The 15,961-nt window shown below is 35.4% G+C and overlaps 3 protein-coding genes across 4 annotated transcripts; 2 read left to right on the top strand and 1 right to left on the bottom strand.

The window, feature by feature from the left end:
* Nucleotides 473-5,614, top strand: LOC18588589 (pentatricopeptide repeat-containing protein At5g21222). The gene is made up of 4 exons (XM_007013093.2): nt 473-603; nt 1,519-1,774; nt 2,479-3,390; nt 4,429-5,614. Exons 2-4 carry the CDS (start codon nt 1,712-1,714, stop codon nt 5,287-5,289), a joined length of 1,836 nt encoding a protein of 611 aa, XP_007013155.2. The 5' UTR covers nt 473-603; nt 1,519-1,711; the 3' UTR covers nt 5,290-5,614.
* On the top strand, nt 7,846-12,299 carry LOC18588588 (chloroplast processing peptidase). 2 transcript variants are annotated; one of them, XM_007013090.2, is made up of 6 exons: nt 7,848-8,010; nt 9,224-9,891; nt 10,762-10,899; nt 11,260-11,346; nt 11,713-11,780; nt 11,891-12,299. In XM_007013090.2, exons 2-6 carry the CDS (start codon nt 9,328-9,330, stop codon nt 12,021-12,023), a joined length of 990 nt encoding a protein of 329 aa, XP_007013152.2. In that variant the 5' UTR covers nt 7,848-8,010; nt 9,224-9,327; the 3' UTR covers nt 12,024-12,299. The 2 variants fall into 2 exon arrangements, with proteins under 2 accessions (XP_007013154.2, XP_007013152.2); XM_007013092.2 differs by lacking the exon at nt 11,260-11,346 and having other exon boundaries at nt 7,846-8,010.
* Nucleotides 12,720-14,564, bottom strand: LOC18588587. Its single transcript, XM_007013088.2, has 3 exons — nt 13,934-14,564; nt 13,538-13,723; nt 12,720-13,376 (listed from the first exon to the last, which is right to left on the bottom strand). Exons 1-3 carry the CDS (start codon nt 14,381-14,383, stop codon nt 13,098-13,100), a joined length of 915 nt encoding a protein of 304 aa, XP_007013150.2. The 5' UTR covers nt 14,384-14,564; the 3' UTR covers nt 12,720-13,097.

The following is a 15,961-nucleotide window of genomic DNA, read 5'->3' as shown; positions in this document are numbered from 1 at the left end:
TTCAGGTTGAGAATTTTAGAATAAAATTTTAAATTATAATCACGAAATATAATTAAAATTTATACAAAAACTTAAATATTTTATTAATGATTATTTTATAGACATTACTTAAGATGTTAATATTATATTAAATTCAATAATTAGCTACTAATATGATAATATTTAATATATTAAATGTAGATATTATTTTATATAGTAAATTAATTTTTTTCAACAAAAATCTTAGAATTAAAATACATGTTAATAAATATTTATAGCTTTACTTTTGTCCACGTGGGCTCTCATTTTTGAACAGAAAAAAAAAATACTTTCATGTATATAAATTGGTGCCGTGGCAGCAGCTGCTCCCACAAATAGTGTACTGGTGCTTGAGGCAACACAATTTTGACAGCCTCAAAAAATTATCCACGAATCTATTTGTGATAATATTTTGTGGATAAGAATCTCTATTGGATGTCATAACACAAGCGCCACGCCCGCTACATTCCAACACACTTGTGTTCTACTTCAGCAGCATTGCTCACTGGCATGTTACAACCTCTCGACTCTAACCATGCAAAGCCCATTTCCCCTTCCACGCTCTGCAGCTTCCGGCCTCTAGAGGTATGACCAGAACTTCTTCAAATGTTCTCGATTTCTGGGTTCTTATTATATGTATACATTTGCTTCAACATAGAATATAAAAGGCTGTAAGTTAGTTCCAGGGTCTGATCTTGATCATTAGAAACATTACTTGTGGTCTGTTTATATTGACTTATTATTAGCATATGATAATTGAAATATGTTGATTGGGATTTTTTGTAAGTGAGATGGTGGTTAGTGGACTGACATCTGCTGCTATTTCATGCCTCAACATGAATTATTGTGGAATAGAATGTTGAATTGGGTGTTTTCAACTAAGTCGTCATATGTCTCTGTAATTGGTTTTAATTGGAATTGGATGATATAACATTACCTGGGCTGGCTTGGCGGAATTATGATGAAGTTTTAAATTTTGATGTATAGCATTTTTGTGGTTTTGTATTTGTCAAATGCCTCCTACCATTGTTCTTTCTCTTTTTCTTTTTTGTTCATTGGGATGTGTAGATAACTGGGTTTTAGTTTGCTGATCAGTAAAATCTTGTAAACTATGAGAAGCATAGAATTCGTTTGTAAGCATGGCTGTACAAGTAGGTTGTGTAAGATGGAATATAAACAATTGCCAAAATCTTTAGTTCTTGGCATTGCAAGGAAGCTAACGGTGGTTTAAAGGGGTGCAGATACAGAAAACTGATTTCAAGTAGAAAACTAACGGACTTATTCGATACTATATGTGACATTCTGGAATCTAATGTTCTCTTGCTACATTTAAAATTCACTTATATGTTCTAAGTTGGGCTGATTTAAGAACCTTCTCCTGTGGATCTATTCTTACAGTTTCCTTTTGATGCCATTGGGAAAACCTACCTGTGCAAAGTAATGATTGCTTCACTTATTTTTCTGATTAAAACCTTGTTGATTTTGCTGCATTCCTCTCAGATTCTATTTAGGACAGGTTCTCTTGGTGTAACCCTTAAGCACTGGAATCTGAGTTGGAAAACAGGTTCCTGACCTCCATATATGGCATGGAAGTGATTATTTTCAACCCAACAAACAGCAGAAGGTGGTTTATTAGACATTGGAAAGCATAGAAGAAACTTTAAATAGTGTGACTAACCGAAGGTCCATTGCCATGGGAAAACATCAGGAGAGAACAATCATGAGCAAGAAGCCAGTTAAAGCATCAGCAGTTGTGGTATTGTTGCTCCTACTGGTTTACTCTGTATTTCTAATTGATTAAGTTTTATAATTAGGAAATTGTTCAATTTCGTTTCATGAGGCCTTAACAAGACTTATTGAAGTGTAAGGAAGTGATCTTTGCTGAAGAACTTGGTCCTGGTCAAATAATTAATAGATCATTAGTTGTGCGTTTTAATAAGTTATACTTAGAAGAGCTGTTATCTATGAAAAGTGAAACCAAAATGAGAAACCAAAGTTCTGTCTTTTTATGAATCAGCTTCTCAGGCATTTAACTTGATCTGTTTTGAATTCGTTTGATGCTTTATGTTATAAATTGTTGTTGAGATTAGAAGTCATTGCTAATCACAGTTCCCTAAGCAACTCTGTTTCACTGAGCTGAGTACTTAACACTGACTTAGTATGTAAAATGGTTCTTCAGCTGCTTAATAATCAGTTCATAGCTGCAGAACTGATTAACTCATTTATTACAAGTTATGACATCTGATAATTTAAATTTTTACTAGTTTAATTTATTGTTTAATCTGCTGCATGTACCTTTCTCTTAACTGCATCAAAGTACATCATAATAAACACAAGAATGGTGCTACTTAATTTGATAAAAGATTTTCTAGAGTTCAGTGCTTTTATGTTGTATGTCTACCTAAATAAATGAGCACATACACAGTAATGATCAAATTATGATTGTTTTGAACATCACAGTTGTCACATGTAGATGAGAAGGATCAGTCCAATTCAGTTACACCTTCTGCAGACTCTGAAGTTAAATCCAAATGCATCGGTTGCTTGGGAAACAATGGTTGTCGGACTGTTCATGCAAGAACGAAACTCATGAATATTCTGATTGAGAAGGGGAAGCCTCAAGAAGCTCATTCTATTTTCAACAGCTTAACTGAAGAAGGACACAAGCCAACTCTTGTGACCTACACAACTCTTGTAGCTGCATTAACCCGCCAGAAACATTACAAGGCCATTATTTCACTTATCTCCAAAGTGGAAGAGAGTGGTATGAAGCCTGATTCAATTCTCTTCAATGCTATGATCAATGCCTTTTCTGAATCTGGAAATGTCAAAGAAGCCATGAAAATCTTTCAGAAAATGAAGAAGAGTGGATGTAAGCCCACAACCAGTACTTTTAATACTCTTATTAAAGGATATGGAAATATTGGTAAGGCTGAAGAATCTTCAAAATTACTGGAGACAATGCTGCAGGATGAAAATGTGCAACCAAATGATAGGACATATAATATTCTAATCAGAGCCTGGTGCAACAAAAAGAACATACAAGAAGCATGGAATGTGGTGTACAGAATGGTGGCATCTGGTATGCATCCTGATGTTGTCACTTATAATACAATAGCAAGAGCCTATGCTCAGACTGGGGAGACTTACAGGGCTGAACAGATGGTTTTTGAGATGCAAAACAACAAAGTGGCTCCTAATGAGCGTACTTGTGGTATCATTGTGACTGGATATTCTAAAGAAGGTAATATGACAGAAGCTTTGAGGTTTGTGTACAGGATGAAGGAGCTAGGAGTGCAGCCGAACCTTGTTGTTTTCAACTCTCTGATAAAAGGGTTTCTAGATGTTACAGATACCGATGGTGTTGATGAGGTGAGTTTCAACTTTGATGCTAGGATGTTTTTTTTTTTCCTCAAAAATTATTCTCCTTCATCCAGTAGAATTATAACATGTTCAAAGAGCTAAAATGCTACATGTTGGAATCATGCACTAGGCATTTCTCCATGTGCTAAGTTTAAAGGGCTTCTGGAAATCTCAAGGATAATAAATGGCCAAACTTTCTGTTATGAATTGTTGAGTAAAATGCAAATCATTCGCGACCTTTATACGAATATTTCATTTTCATGTATGACCTTTAGAACTAAAATTTTAGATTCTTGACTTTGTAAATATGTTTCAAGTCCATCCATTCTGTCAACCCACTGTTAAAAATCGATAGAATATGCCATCGTGGCATAGATACCAGCTCAAAAAGCCAAATATTTTTTTGACACATGGACATCCAAAGTGTCCAGGCCTACCTATGATTTGTGCCACATGGAGCTGAGATGGCAAATTCTGTCGGGTTTTAATGGTGTTTGACAAATGGATGAATTTGGAACATTTTAAAAAAATTACAGATTTAAAAATTAAGTTTTAAAAGTCACATATGAAAATAAAATATTGAACAAAAGTCATGCATGTTTGGTGCAATTTACCCTGAACTGTTAGTTCTGGATTTGAACTTTTCCTTCTCTAGAGAGATTCAAGTTGTGAAGCTTACTCTTTAGACAACCATGTTATAGTCCTTTTAAATTGGATGATTTTAGGTTGTTCCTGTGCTGAGATTGTGTAATTAAAGGAAAATGAAGAATAGAATCTTTAATCTGCCATTGTTAGCTCAAAGTATTGCAAGTTTCTGCTTTACTTTCATGTTCCTTTTCTATGCTTTGCCTAATGATAAGCGTATTACTAGGTAGAGTACAAAAGCTTTATTCTGCCCCAATAACCCAATAACAACATCATTTTCCAGTTGAGAAAATGTAAACACAGATTTCACTTGGTTCCTTTACCCAGTTGTATAGCATTTGAAAGCACCAATTCATTATATTTCTTGTAATAAATTGCTTACCATAAGCTTAAATTCAACAGGCACTGACGCTGATGGAAGAATTTGGGGTCAAACCAGATGTTATAACATTTAGCACAATCATGAATGCATGGAGCTCTGCAGGGCTGATGGAGAAATGCCAGGAGATCTTTGATGACATGGTGCAGGCTGGTATAGAACCTGACGCCCATGCATTTAGCATACTGGCGAAAGGCTATGTTCGTGCTGGAGAGCCAGGAGAGGCTGAATCACTCCTCGATTTGATGAGTAAATTTGGTGTGCATCCAAATGTTGTAATCTTCACAACCATCATCAGTGGGTGGTGCACTGCTGGAAAAATGGACCATGCAGCCAGAGTTTATGAGAAAATGTGTGAAATCGGTGTTTCCCCGAATTTGACTACTTATGAGACTTTGATATGGGGATATGGGGAAGCAAAACAGCCAAGGAAAGCTGAAGAACTCTTGCAGATTATGGACGAGAAGGGTATCACTCCTGACAGGAACACCATGCAGCTTGTTGCAGATGCTTGGCGTGCCATTGGTTTATTAAGTGAAGCAAGAAGAATTGTGAAAAATATAGATCGAGGCGTTGCATCAAATAATATAGATGAGATACCAGCAGAGAGTTTGGAGAAGATTTATAAGAGACAAAACCTTAGTGCTTGTTATTCGAATGTTTTGCAGGTACCTGGAGTAACTACGAGTGACCAAAATGGATCATCTACTGCTAAAACTAGAAGCCAAATGGTGTTGAAGAAATACGATTCTTCCTCTATGTATCTCGCTCATGCAAGTGTTCTAGGGGTGCAACCAGGGATTATATGCCGGAAGCAGTTAATAAGAAGGGATAACATGCACGTGCAGTTTGTAAATTCATGTAAATCGGTGTTCATAAACTGATGAGAATTTGTGGATCACTGTCCAGAGAGTAGCTTGATTTTTTCGGCACCAAGGAGTTTGGAGATGCTGATGACTTAAAGCTGTAGATATTGAAGCTGTTCTTCAACACATACCTTCATATTTATTGGACCATTGATTATACGATCATTTTGTGCAAGTAATTAAATGGCTGCCTACACTGATGATATACTCATTGTTAGTATCAGGCAGGCCAGAAAAGGGCTACTCCCAATTTGTTTGCGAAAGTAACAATATGTTTTTCGATCCTATATTATACTATGAATATTTTCTTGGTTTAAATGAAATTTCCTGAGCTAATAATTAATCAGAACATTGTCAATTTGTGAATGCAGGTATCAAGGGAAGGTCGAATATAGTAGAACATAAAATTTATTCAAATGATCTAAATTTGTGCTTAATAGGACTATAATATATAATCGCATTTCTATTTGGACAGTTCATCATTATACCTAGAGAAAATAAACATCTACTAGCAAGAATTAAAAGCTCCATGTCCTGTGCAAAGCAAACAGCTTATTTTCAAATTCTTGAGTTACGCATGAAAAGAAGAAACATGAATTTTAAGATTCATTCATTCAACAGAAAAGAACAAAGGAAAATTTTGATTCATGCTTTGAGAAATAATGAGATGTTGAGTAAAGACATGCATTTGTAGTAATCTTTGCTTTAATTTTCATGTGTATTTCTTTTTATCCTACAAAAACCCTAGAAAAGATTTATCTAACAAGAGGATTATAGAAAACCATTAAAACCTAAAGATGGAACGTAAAAAATTTCCATCAGCTAACAGTAAAACAAAATGATCACATGAACAACATTTGGTAAAGTCCGTTGGAAAGAATAATGCACAACTAAGCTAAACACTTAGCATCAAAGTGATGCGTGCTACGAAGAAGGTAGCACGCTGACATCAAGTGATGTGAGCTATAAAAAAGGTATCATGTGGCACAAAGTATAGTGAGATACAAAGAAGGTAACATGCAACACAAAGTGCGACAGGGTTATAAAAAAGGTAACACGGGGTACAAAGTAATGCGAGTTATAAAGAAGGTAACACACGATAGAAAGTGATGCGTGTTACAAAGAAAGTAGCACGTGGCCCAAGGTGATGCGAATTACAAAAAAAGTAACACGCGACACAAAGTAACACTTGCTACACAGAAAGTAGCACGCGACACAAAGCGTTGCGAGATACAAAGAAAGTACCACGCGACATAAAGTGATGTGTGTTACAAAGAAGGTAGCACGTGGCATAAAGTGATGCAAACTATAAAAAATGTATCACATGGCACAAAATGAAGCGAACTACAAATAAGGTATCACATAACACAAAGTGTTACGAGCTAGAAAGAAAGTTGCACGCGGCACAAAGTGCTCTAAGCCACAAATAAGGTAACACGCGGCACAAAGTGTGGTGAGCTACAAAGAATGTAACACATGACACAAAGTGAGACGAGCTACAAAGAGGGTAGCACATGACATAAAGTGCGACGAGCTACAAAAAAGGTAACACGTAGCACAAAGTGACGCAAGTTAGAAAGGTGGCACGCGTCACTAAGTGAAGTGTGCGACAAAAAAGATAACACGCTGTATAAAGTGATGCAAGATACAAAGAAGGTAGCATGTGACATAAAGTGTTGTAAGCTATAAAAAAAGTAGCATGCGGCACAAAGTGATGTGAGCTACAAAGAAGGTAACATGCGGCACAAAGTGATGCGAGTTACAAAGAAGGTAACACGCAGTAGAAAGTGATACGAGTTACAAAGAAGGTAACACGCAGCACAAAGTGATGCGAGCTACAAAGAAGGTAGCATGCAACACAAAATGCAATGAGCTATAAAGAAGGTAGCACATGATACAAAATGATGCGCGTTACTAAAAAGGTAGCATGTGGTAGAAAATTATGCAAGTAACAAAGAAGGTAGCACATGGCAACGTGATGCAAGCTATAAAGAAAATACGACGCGACACAAAATGATGCGAACTACAAGGTAGCATGCAGCACAAAGTGATGTGAGTTATAAAGAAGGTAACACATAACACAAAGTGATGTGAACTACAAAGAAGGTAGCATGCGGCCCCAATTGAAGCGGGTGATAACTATATTTTATAAAGTTATTTGATCATAATTTTGTATGTATTTTATCTAAGTTTTTGAGATTTAATTTAAGTATTAATTATTTTTAATTATTTATTTTATTTAAGTTAATTATATTGAGTTCAATTACTTTAAGTTATTTTATGATATATTGTTTTAAGTATAGTCATTATTTAAGTTAGTAGGTTACTTTTATAGATGTGATGTGAAAAGTGTGATATTTGGTGAAAAATAATTCATTTAAGGTGTAAATTTTTACTGCACATATTTTAGTATTTCGAATATATCTTTCACTATAAAATCGAATTGATATGATTATTGAACCATTAAAAAGCTAAAAGACAGAGCTATAAATTTTATGTTTATCACTTTACCTAGTTCAATCTTAAAGAAGTAAAAAATCATGTCACAAACCAAAGGCATGAGCGCCAACAAGAGATGTACGCTTCAGCAAACTAAAGGCTTCGACACCGCGGCCATTAAGGAGGTAGCGCCGCTAAGCTCGAAAAGGAAAATTTGAAAAAAAAAAACACTAGAGGCTTCGGCGTCGTGAAGCCCAAGGAGAGAGGGTTGCAACACCTACATGTCAGCGAAGAATCAAGGTGCATTCGAACTTTTACTTCAACATGGATTCAAGCTCTATTTAACCCAGCATGTTTTAGGGAGAATTAAGAAAGGTTTTTCTAAAAAAAAAAAAACATTTAAGTTAGTAAGAAAGTAAGAAAAATAGAAAGATTGTAGATCGAAAATTTGACAAATCTTTGAGTTCTTTTTTCTTTTGTTATCTTTATACTTCTTTTGTTTAGTTTTAATGATTAACTCTTTAAAAGTGAAAATTTATTTTTTTATTTTTTTATTTATGAATTTTAAATCACACACAATATTTAAATTCAATTTACCATAATCATATATAAAAGAAGTACATCACAAAATTTTTTTATTAATTGTTTATTTATAACTTTAAATTACAAAAAATATTATAATTTAATTTAATAGAAACATATAGATAAAATACAACACCAATATCAACGACGCAATGTAAAAAAAGTGATTATATATCTTCATATGCTTAATTTCTTCAAATGCAGTAAAGATGTCCATCTCTCCTTTCGAATCTAATATAATTAGGTTCTCCAAAAATTATCGTTCTGTCAAAGTTTTTCTTTTTTGTCTTTTTTCCTTCTTAACAAACAAAAAAAAAATACAAAATTCATTAACACAATCCTAACTATTTTGCCCAATATTATTAAAATAATAAATATATAGTAGTAACAAAAACTTGATACGCAAAATTCTCACATCATCGTTAATACATCAAGATTAAAAATTCCTAGTTTTTCCAGATTCAACAACATAATTTGAATTTTCTGGATTAATTAATCCAAGCAAAATGTGAACTCTAGATACTCAACGACAAAGTTGGACTCATCACTGATCTCCCCTTCACCCAAAAGAAAAAAAGAACGGGAAAAACTCTAAAACAAACATTTTGTTTAGTATTATTAAGGTAATTAATTTTTTAATATATTTTTTTGTTAATTATAATAAAACCTTTAAAAAATTTGAAAAATGTAGCTGGGAGACGAGGGATCATGGGTTAAGCCAATATAGCATGTGTGATTTGGTTGTAATAACGTTGTCACAGTAACTCTTTCACAGTGATTTTAACTTGAAAAACCTTTTGGTCTAGAAACTCTGCTGCTGTGCTTTCTGTTTTATGGAATCTGTCACGTGTTGGTACTTTGTACGAATTTTTATATTGCCAGTTGAGCAATTCATTCATAACAAGTGGGTCCTTGTCATAATTGATTGCAGGAAGTAAATTTAATATTAAATGCACAGGATTTCCACCCCTCCATTTTTATAAGCTCAGATTTCAGCCTGCCAGAAAATTGGATTCTTGGCTTGTTTGAGTAGAGATGGTGATATCTCTACACTCCTTGCCTCCATTGCTTTCCTTTCAAAACCCTAATCCCAATTCAACCTATTTCTCCAAACCCTTCAAAGACACTCATGTAACCTCAATTGCTTTCTTCAAACCCCTCAGAACTCCCAATCTCACAATCCTCAATATCCACCAAACTTCAAAATCCCACTTTTTAAGCCATAGCAATCCCACGTTTCCCTTCAAAATCCCAAATTGTTTGGGATTCAAGATAGAAAATGCTACAACTTTAAGCCTCAGAAACCGATTTCAAAGACTTAGCTGTTATGGGGTTAAAGGCTCCGGTGAGGAGACCAAAGTAGTGTTGGACTCCGGTGACGGCGGAGAAGGTGGCGATGGTGGCGGAGATGGAGATGATGGGGAGGTAAAGAAGAAATTGCCTGAATGGTTAAATATTACTTCGGATGATGCAAAAACAGTTTTGGCTGCAGTGGCAATATCACTTGCTTTCCGGTCATTCGTTGCTGAGCCGAGGTATATTCCTTCGTTGTCGATGTATCCTACGTTTGATGCTGGGGATCGAATTGTTGCTGAGAAGGTAGTTGTTTTTTGTTTGATAGTTAGTTAATTGGCACAAGCTCACTAGTAGAAACATTGATTACGGACGATTGATTGTTTGACATTTGCTTTTATGTTTTCTGTGGATAAGGATTGGCCGTTTTTTTTTTTTTTTGTGTTTTCTGGTAAATTGTGTGAAACAGTAGTGATAAGGTTTATATATATTAACTTTCAGTGGAGGTGAAGAAATGGAGTTTTAAGTATACTTGTCTCGAATTAAGAATGGAAAGCAGCACTTCAGAAGTGATTAAAGATTAGTGCAAGGCCGGATTAACCTTGACAAGAATGATTAAACGTATTTTTTCCTGCACTTTCGTTTTATCTGTTTTAACTTACCTTTATTGATATCTGAAACTGATAAGTGGCAGAAGGCATACATTTTATAGGATTTGCAGGAAGTAGAATATGTGTTTGGGTGCTTAAGTGAACTACAAAGTTGGTTCTTGCTATAGTATTTACTTTTTAGATTGTCATATCTGGAGCATGCCTGTAAGCTTTGTTCTTTGTTTTAATGATTGTCATAAGAACAGTAAAATTTGAAAGTGAAAAGATCTATTAAGCCTCAAAACCTAAACAGAAAAAACTATGATGTTTCTGTCAGTGTTAGCCTTATAAACTCTGCTAAAAAGTATGTCAATGTGTGTGTATATGTACATATGCATATAGGATTTACCAAGAGCTCTACTTTAACAAAAGATGGGGTGTGACATGAACATCAAATCTTCTTATTTTGCTTTAAACATGCATCAATAAGTGAATGAGTGGCTTTTCAAAATAAATAAATAAATAAGTGAATGAGTGGTTTAATTGTTAAATATAGCTCATGAATGTTTTTTGAATTGAAATTCAGGTTTCATACTACTTTAGGAAGCCATGTGCTAATGATATTGTCATTTTTAAAAGTCCACCAGTTCTTCAGGAAGTAGGATACACTGATGAAGATGTCTTCGTTAAACGAATAGTAGCTAAGGAAGGTGATATTGTGGAGGTGAGGTCACTCTGTGAATTTCTAAGCATCTGTATTTTTCCTTTTGATAAGCTGATTGTCTTTTGTTTCTCACTGTATTTAAAAAATTATTCTGGTATATTAATGTTGCATGTTATAATATGAAATGGCAAGAATCAAGGAAGATGATAGCATAAAAAGATATATTTGCAAATTATCCACTTTGTTCTCTTTGCACTCCACATATTAGGCACAGGGACATTCGATCGTACTTTTCTGAGTTACATGTAAGGTGTCATTCCTTTGCAGTTATTCCTCGTTTGTTTTCGTTTCTGCGTTGATGCATTATTAACTATAATTTGGTTTCATTAGAATGAAATATGAAAAAATGTTCCATTGCAGGTTCATAATGGTAAGCTTATTGTTAATGGGGTTGTTCGAGATGAAGACTTCATTAATGAAGCACCTTCTTATGAAATGACACCAGTTGTAAGTATGATTTCTAATCTTTAGAACCGTTGGCCCAAGCCTAAATGAGTCTGGCAGCTATTGAGCAGAAAATTAATCTTAAGTTATGTAGTAGAAGTATTTTGGTGTTGTTAATAAGACGAGATCTGCCTACATGAGAGAGAAAAAGACAGAAAGTAGATAAAGAAAGAGGGGAAGAGTAGGGAAAACTGGAAGCGATTTGGTGACAATCATGCTTAGATAAATCTTTCCAGTGAAGTAGAGGTTGAAACCACGGTCTTGAGTTAAGACATAAATATTCCACTAGTTGTGCAAGGTTGTATTTTTGCATTATTTCTAAGTTTGTGTCACATGTAACTGATTGTATATATGCTATTCATGTTGCAGCGAGTACCGGAGAACTCAGTCTTTGTGATGGGTGACAATCGTAATAATAGCTATGATTCCCACGTTTGGTAAGATATCATGCTCTAACAGGTTGACAATGGTGCATCCATGGAAAATCAGCTGAGCTGATTCTCCCCCTATATCTTTTTGCTGATTTCTTGAGTTATGTATTGTTTAGGGGTCCCCTCCCTGCCAAGAATATCATAGGAAGATCAGTATTCCGTTATTGGCCTCCAAAGAGGATAGGTGGCACAGTACTTGAGCGTGGCTGTGCAGTTGCCAAGCAGGAGAGTGTGAAAGCTTCTGAATAGATATTCAGCCTACTGATTTTATTTGACCAAAGTAATCCTTTGGCCGTTCACACCATTTCCCCCGATAATGTCTCTGTTTTCTTTGTATACTCATTGTGAGCTTTTAATTCCTTTTATTTATCTCTCCCAAAATTTCTGCAATAGCATTTTTTAGTAGAAAGGTTATTCTTGAAAGACAGGTCCTTTTTTTGGCCTGATATATGATTTTCATGCGACTATAGATTGACCCCTTGTAACGATTAATGCAATTAATATTCTGTTCTCTATCGTTTCATATCTTGTTGAGCGGCAGTTAATTGTATTATGTTTCAGGTTTAATAGTGTTGATAAGGGTCTTGAAATTCATGATTGAGGAAGGAAATCATCTGTCAGTTCTGCTTGTTTCTCCATTTGTTCAGGCCTGCTAATCTTTTTCTTAAACTCCTATGTTCTTCTCATGTCTTTGACTTTGGCCAAGTATTCAGAGCAAGAATAGAGCTGCTGCTAGGGATGTGTCATCGTATACCAATGACTTCTAATGCAGATATCTACATCATATACCTAGCATTTTCTAGTTGATTCTATATCCCCTAAATATTGGTTTGCACACATTTATATGGAACAAGCTGACATGTTCCAGGACTCAGAAGTTTGAGCCCCATTGAAGCGCAAAGAACAAATACACCCTCCTTGAAGACAAGCAAATAGCAACCAGTATGACATATGAACAAAATCTTGTTTTACCAATTATCACAGAAAACATTCGTGGAGTTTCTCTACCTGTATACAGGCGTAAATGGAAACAAGAAACATTTTAATGAATCAAATTTATCCTATCGACATATATAACCTACAACATATAACCTACATCAAGATGATAGTTCATATTTCTCCAAGCAAAGACAAATTAAACTTCAACAGCTTCTCAATTCCACTCCAGAATGATCTAAAAGATACAATTTTTTAAAGAAATTATTAATGCCACACACATACCAAAGCACTAGAAGCTCTGAAAAAGACTCAAATCAGTCAAAATCCACCATTTCCAAGCGGAAACCAATTTGTAGAGTTGCAGGAGAACCATCACTCTCAAACTCAGTCATATACGCATGAACTATTTTTTAGCTTGAGAGGTTTGTTACTATGGGAGTCAATAACCAAGGAACAAGAGATAAGTTTTCGATGCCTTGATCTCACCAACTTCCCCACCACATTCCCTCTGGATCGAACTTCAAATATCAACTTCATTGGAACTCCACCCACATCGTCTGAGCTTGCTAAGCTTGCCCCAGCCCCATACAAAGGAACTTTATCTCCCTCGAGAGTCGCAACCACAGTACGATGACTCTTTCTTGGTTGATAGTACTTCTTCAACTGCAATCAGAAGCATATAAATAGAACTACTAATTAAGAGAGGCCAAAATGGTAGGAAACAAAAAAAAAAAAGAAAACCTTCTTCAAATAAGTATTAACTTGGGCTAGATCTTATTCCAAGATTTCAAGGTTTGTTGTCTAAAACAACTGAGAAATGTTACCTGACCAGTTGCCACTGCAATTTCTGAGTACATTAGATTGACTGGATTGGAGCTAACATGAATACCAAAGAAAGTAGCAGGGTTGTATACTGTCATCCTCACCGAACAATTCATGGTAAGCATCTTGCTTGGAACTCCTGTCGTGTCCGCTCCCTCTCCAAAATAAAAATTATGGACTGTCAAGCTCTGCAAAACAAGAATTTTCACAAGCGGTTAGAGAGTGTAACAGAAATGAAGAATACTATCCAAGTTTCTGACAAAACATACAATGTTTAAGATTGTTTATAATTACTTTTTTCGGGGTATCTTCTGTCTAAAGGAATCAGAGGGTAATTAAATAATATTATTACCCCATATACGACAAGAATATATGTATATTATTCTAAAAAGCAAAACCTTAACAATAACTTGAGCTTTGTAAGGCCGACTGGCACCCCAGATGATCAAACAAAACAAACTGAAAACCGCCACGAACCCAAACACACCCATCAAAATCTGACACCTTCTCGTCAACCCTTTATCCCTCCCATAGAAATACTCCCCATAATCCCCTTCTTCTTCAATAACATTGCACTCGGTCCAACCCTTCTCGTTTCTCTTCCTTCCTTTCTTGAGATTTCCAGAGAAACGACTGGCGGATGAGGCCCTGGAGTGACGGCTGTAGGAAGGGTGGGAAGGAGATTCCATGGGGCTGTTGTAGGCGGGTGTTGCTTGCATGGAAGATGACTTGTCCCCATCGTGGGAGTCCCTGGAAGGGCTTTGGACGTAGTAGAGTTGGCGTTTGGGGGATCTTGGAGACGATGGGTCGACCGAGCTTGTTACATCGGAATCTGATTTGGTGTGCATCGTCTTGAAACTGAATTCTTTCAAGGAGGAGAGTTAAGTTGGGGGGCAGTTTACTGTAAGAGTGAAGACAGCCAAGAGAGTGGAGACAAAGGTACAAATGTAGGTTTGGAGCTGAGGTAGGGGGGGTGAAGCTGGAGGTTCGGGAACGGGTGTCGGCAGTGATTCCGTTTATCTGTTCGTTGGCTTCGAGTAAAGTTAAAACGTGACGGGTAGTGAACTGTCCGCGACGTCGTTTTCGCATGCACGTGGTAGATCGAGTTTAAAATTTCACATCCAAGTTGGTTTCGCGAAAAAGGCATTTGGTTGAACAAAATAATTATTTTATGAAAATAAAATATATCAAAAAAAGTTATTATATAATTTGATTGGTAGAATAAATTAAAAATGAAATTTTATATAATTTGGCATTGTACAACTTAGCTATTGATTTTATTTAAGTAACTTAGCTACTGAATTTTAATTTGCAAATCAAATCTTATTTCATATTGTTAATAAGTATTTAGAATAATGTTCTTTTAAACTTAAAATTTAAACACATAAATTGCTCCAAGTCTCCAATCTTATTGGCCTGGACCCAAAACCACTTACATCAAACGAGCCAACCTGCCTTAACCTGGTCAAGGTATATCTTTTTACTACATTTTGTATTAGACTCTATTAGCTAAAGGGTACGTGTACTTATGTACATATGCATATAGGATTAACCAGGAGGCAAGAGCTCTACTCTAACGAAAGATGGGATGTGACATGAACATCAAATCTTCTTATTTTGCTTTAAACATGCATCAATAAGTGAATGATGAGTGGTTTAATTCTTAAATACAGCACATGAAAGTTCTTTGAATTGAAATTTTCAGGTGTCATACTCCTTCAGGAAGCCATGTGCTAATGATATTGTCATATTTGAAAGTCCACCAGTTCTTCAGGAAGTAGGATACACTGATGAAGATGTCTTCATTAAACGAATAGTAGCTAAGGAAGGTGATATTGTGGAGGTGAGTCACTCTGTCAATTTCTAAGCGCATCTGTAATTTTTCCTTCTAATAAGCTAATTGCCTTTTGTTTCACACTGTATTTAAAAAAATTATACTGGTATATTAATGTTGCATGTTCTGATGTGAAATGGCAAGAACCAAGGAAGATGATAGAATGAAAAGGCATATTTGCAAATTATCCACTTTGTTCTCTTTGGACTCCACATATTAGGCACCGGGACATTTTATCTAACTTTTCTGAATTACATGTAAGGTGTCATTCCTTTACGGTTACTCCCCATTTGTTTTATTGTCTGTGTTGATGCATTATTAACTATAATTTGGTTTCATTTGAATGAAATATGAAAAAATGTTCCATTGCAGGTTCATAATGGAAAGCTTATTGTTAATGGGGTTGTTCGAGATGAAGACTTCATCAATGAAGCACCTTCTTATGAAATGACACCAATTGTAAGTATGATTTCTAATCTCTAGAATCCTTGGCCCAAGCCTAAATGAGTCTGGCAGCTATAGGCGCAGAAAATTAATCTTAAGTTATGAAGTAGAAGTATTTTTGGCATTATTAATTATTAAGATGAGATCT

This window comes from Theobroma cacao, chromosome 9 (genome assembly GCF_000208745.1).
Source record: "Theobroma cacao cultivar B97-61/B2 chromosome 9, Criollo_cocoa_genome_V2, whole genome shotgun sequence".
Classification (NCBI taxonomy): domain Eukaryota; kingdom Viridiplantae; phylum Streptophyta; class Magnoliopsida; order Malvales; family Malvaceae; genus Theobroma; species Theobroma cacao.
Note: the sequence above shows the minus strand (reverse complement) of the source record. Positions and strands in the feature narration are given on the sequence as shown.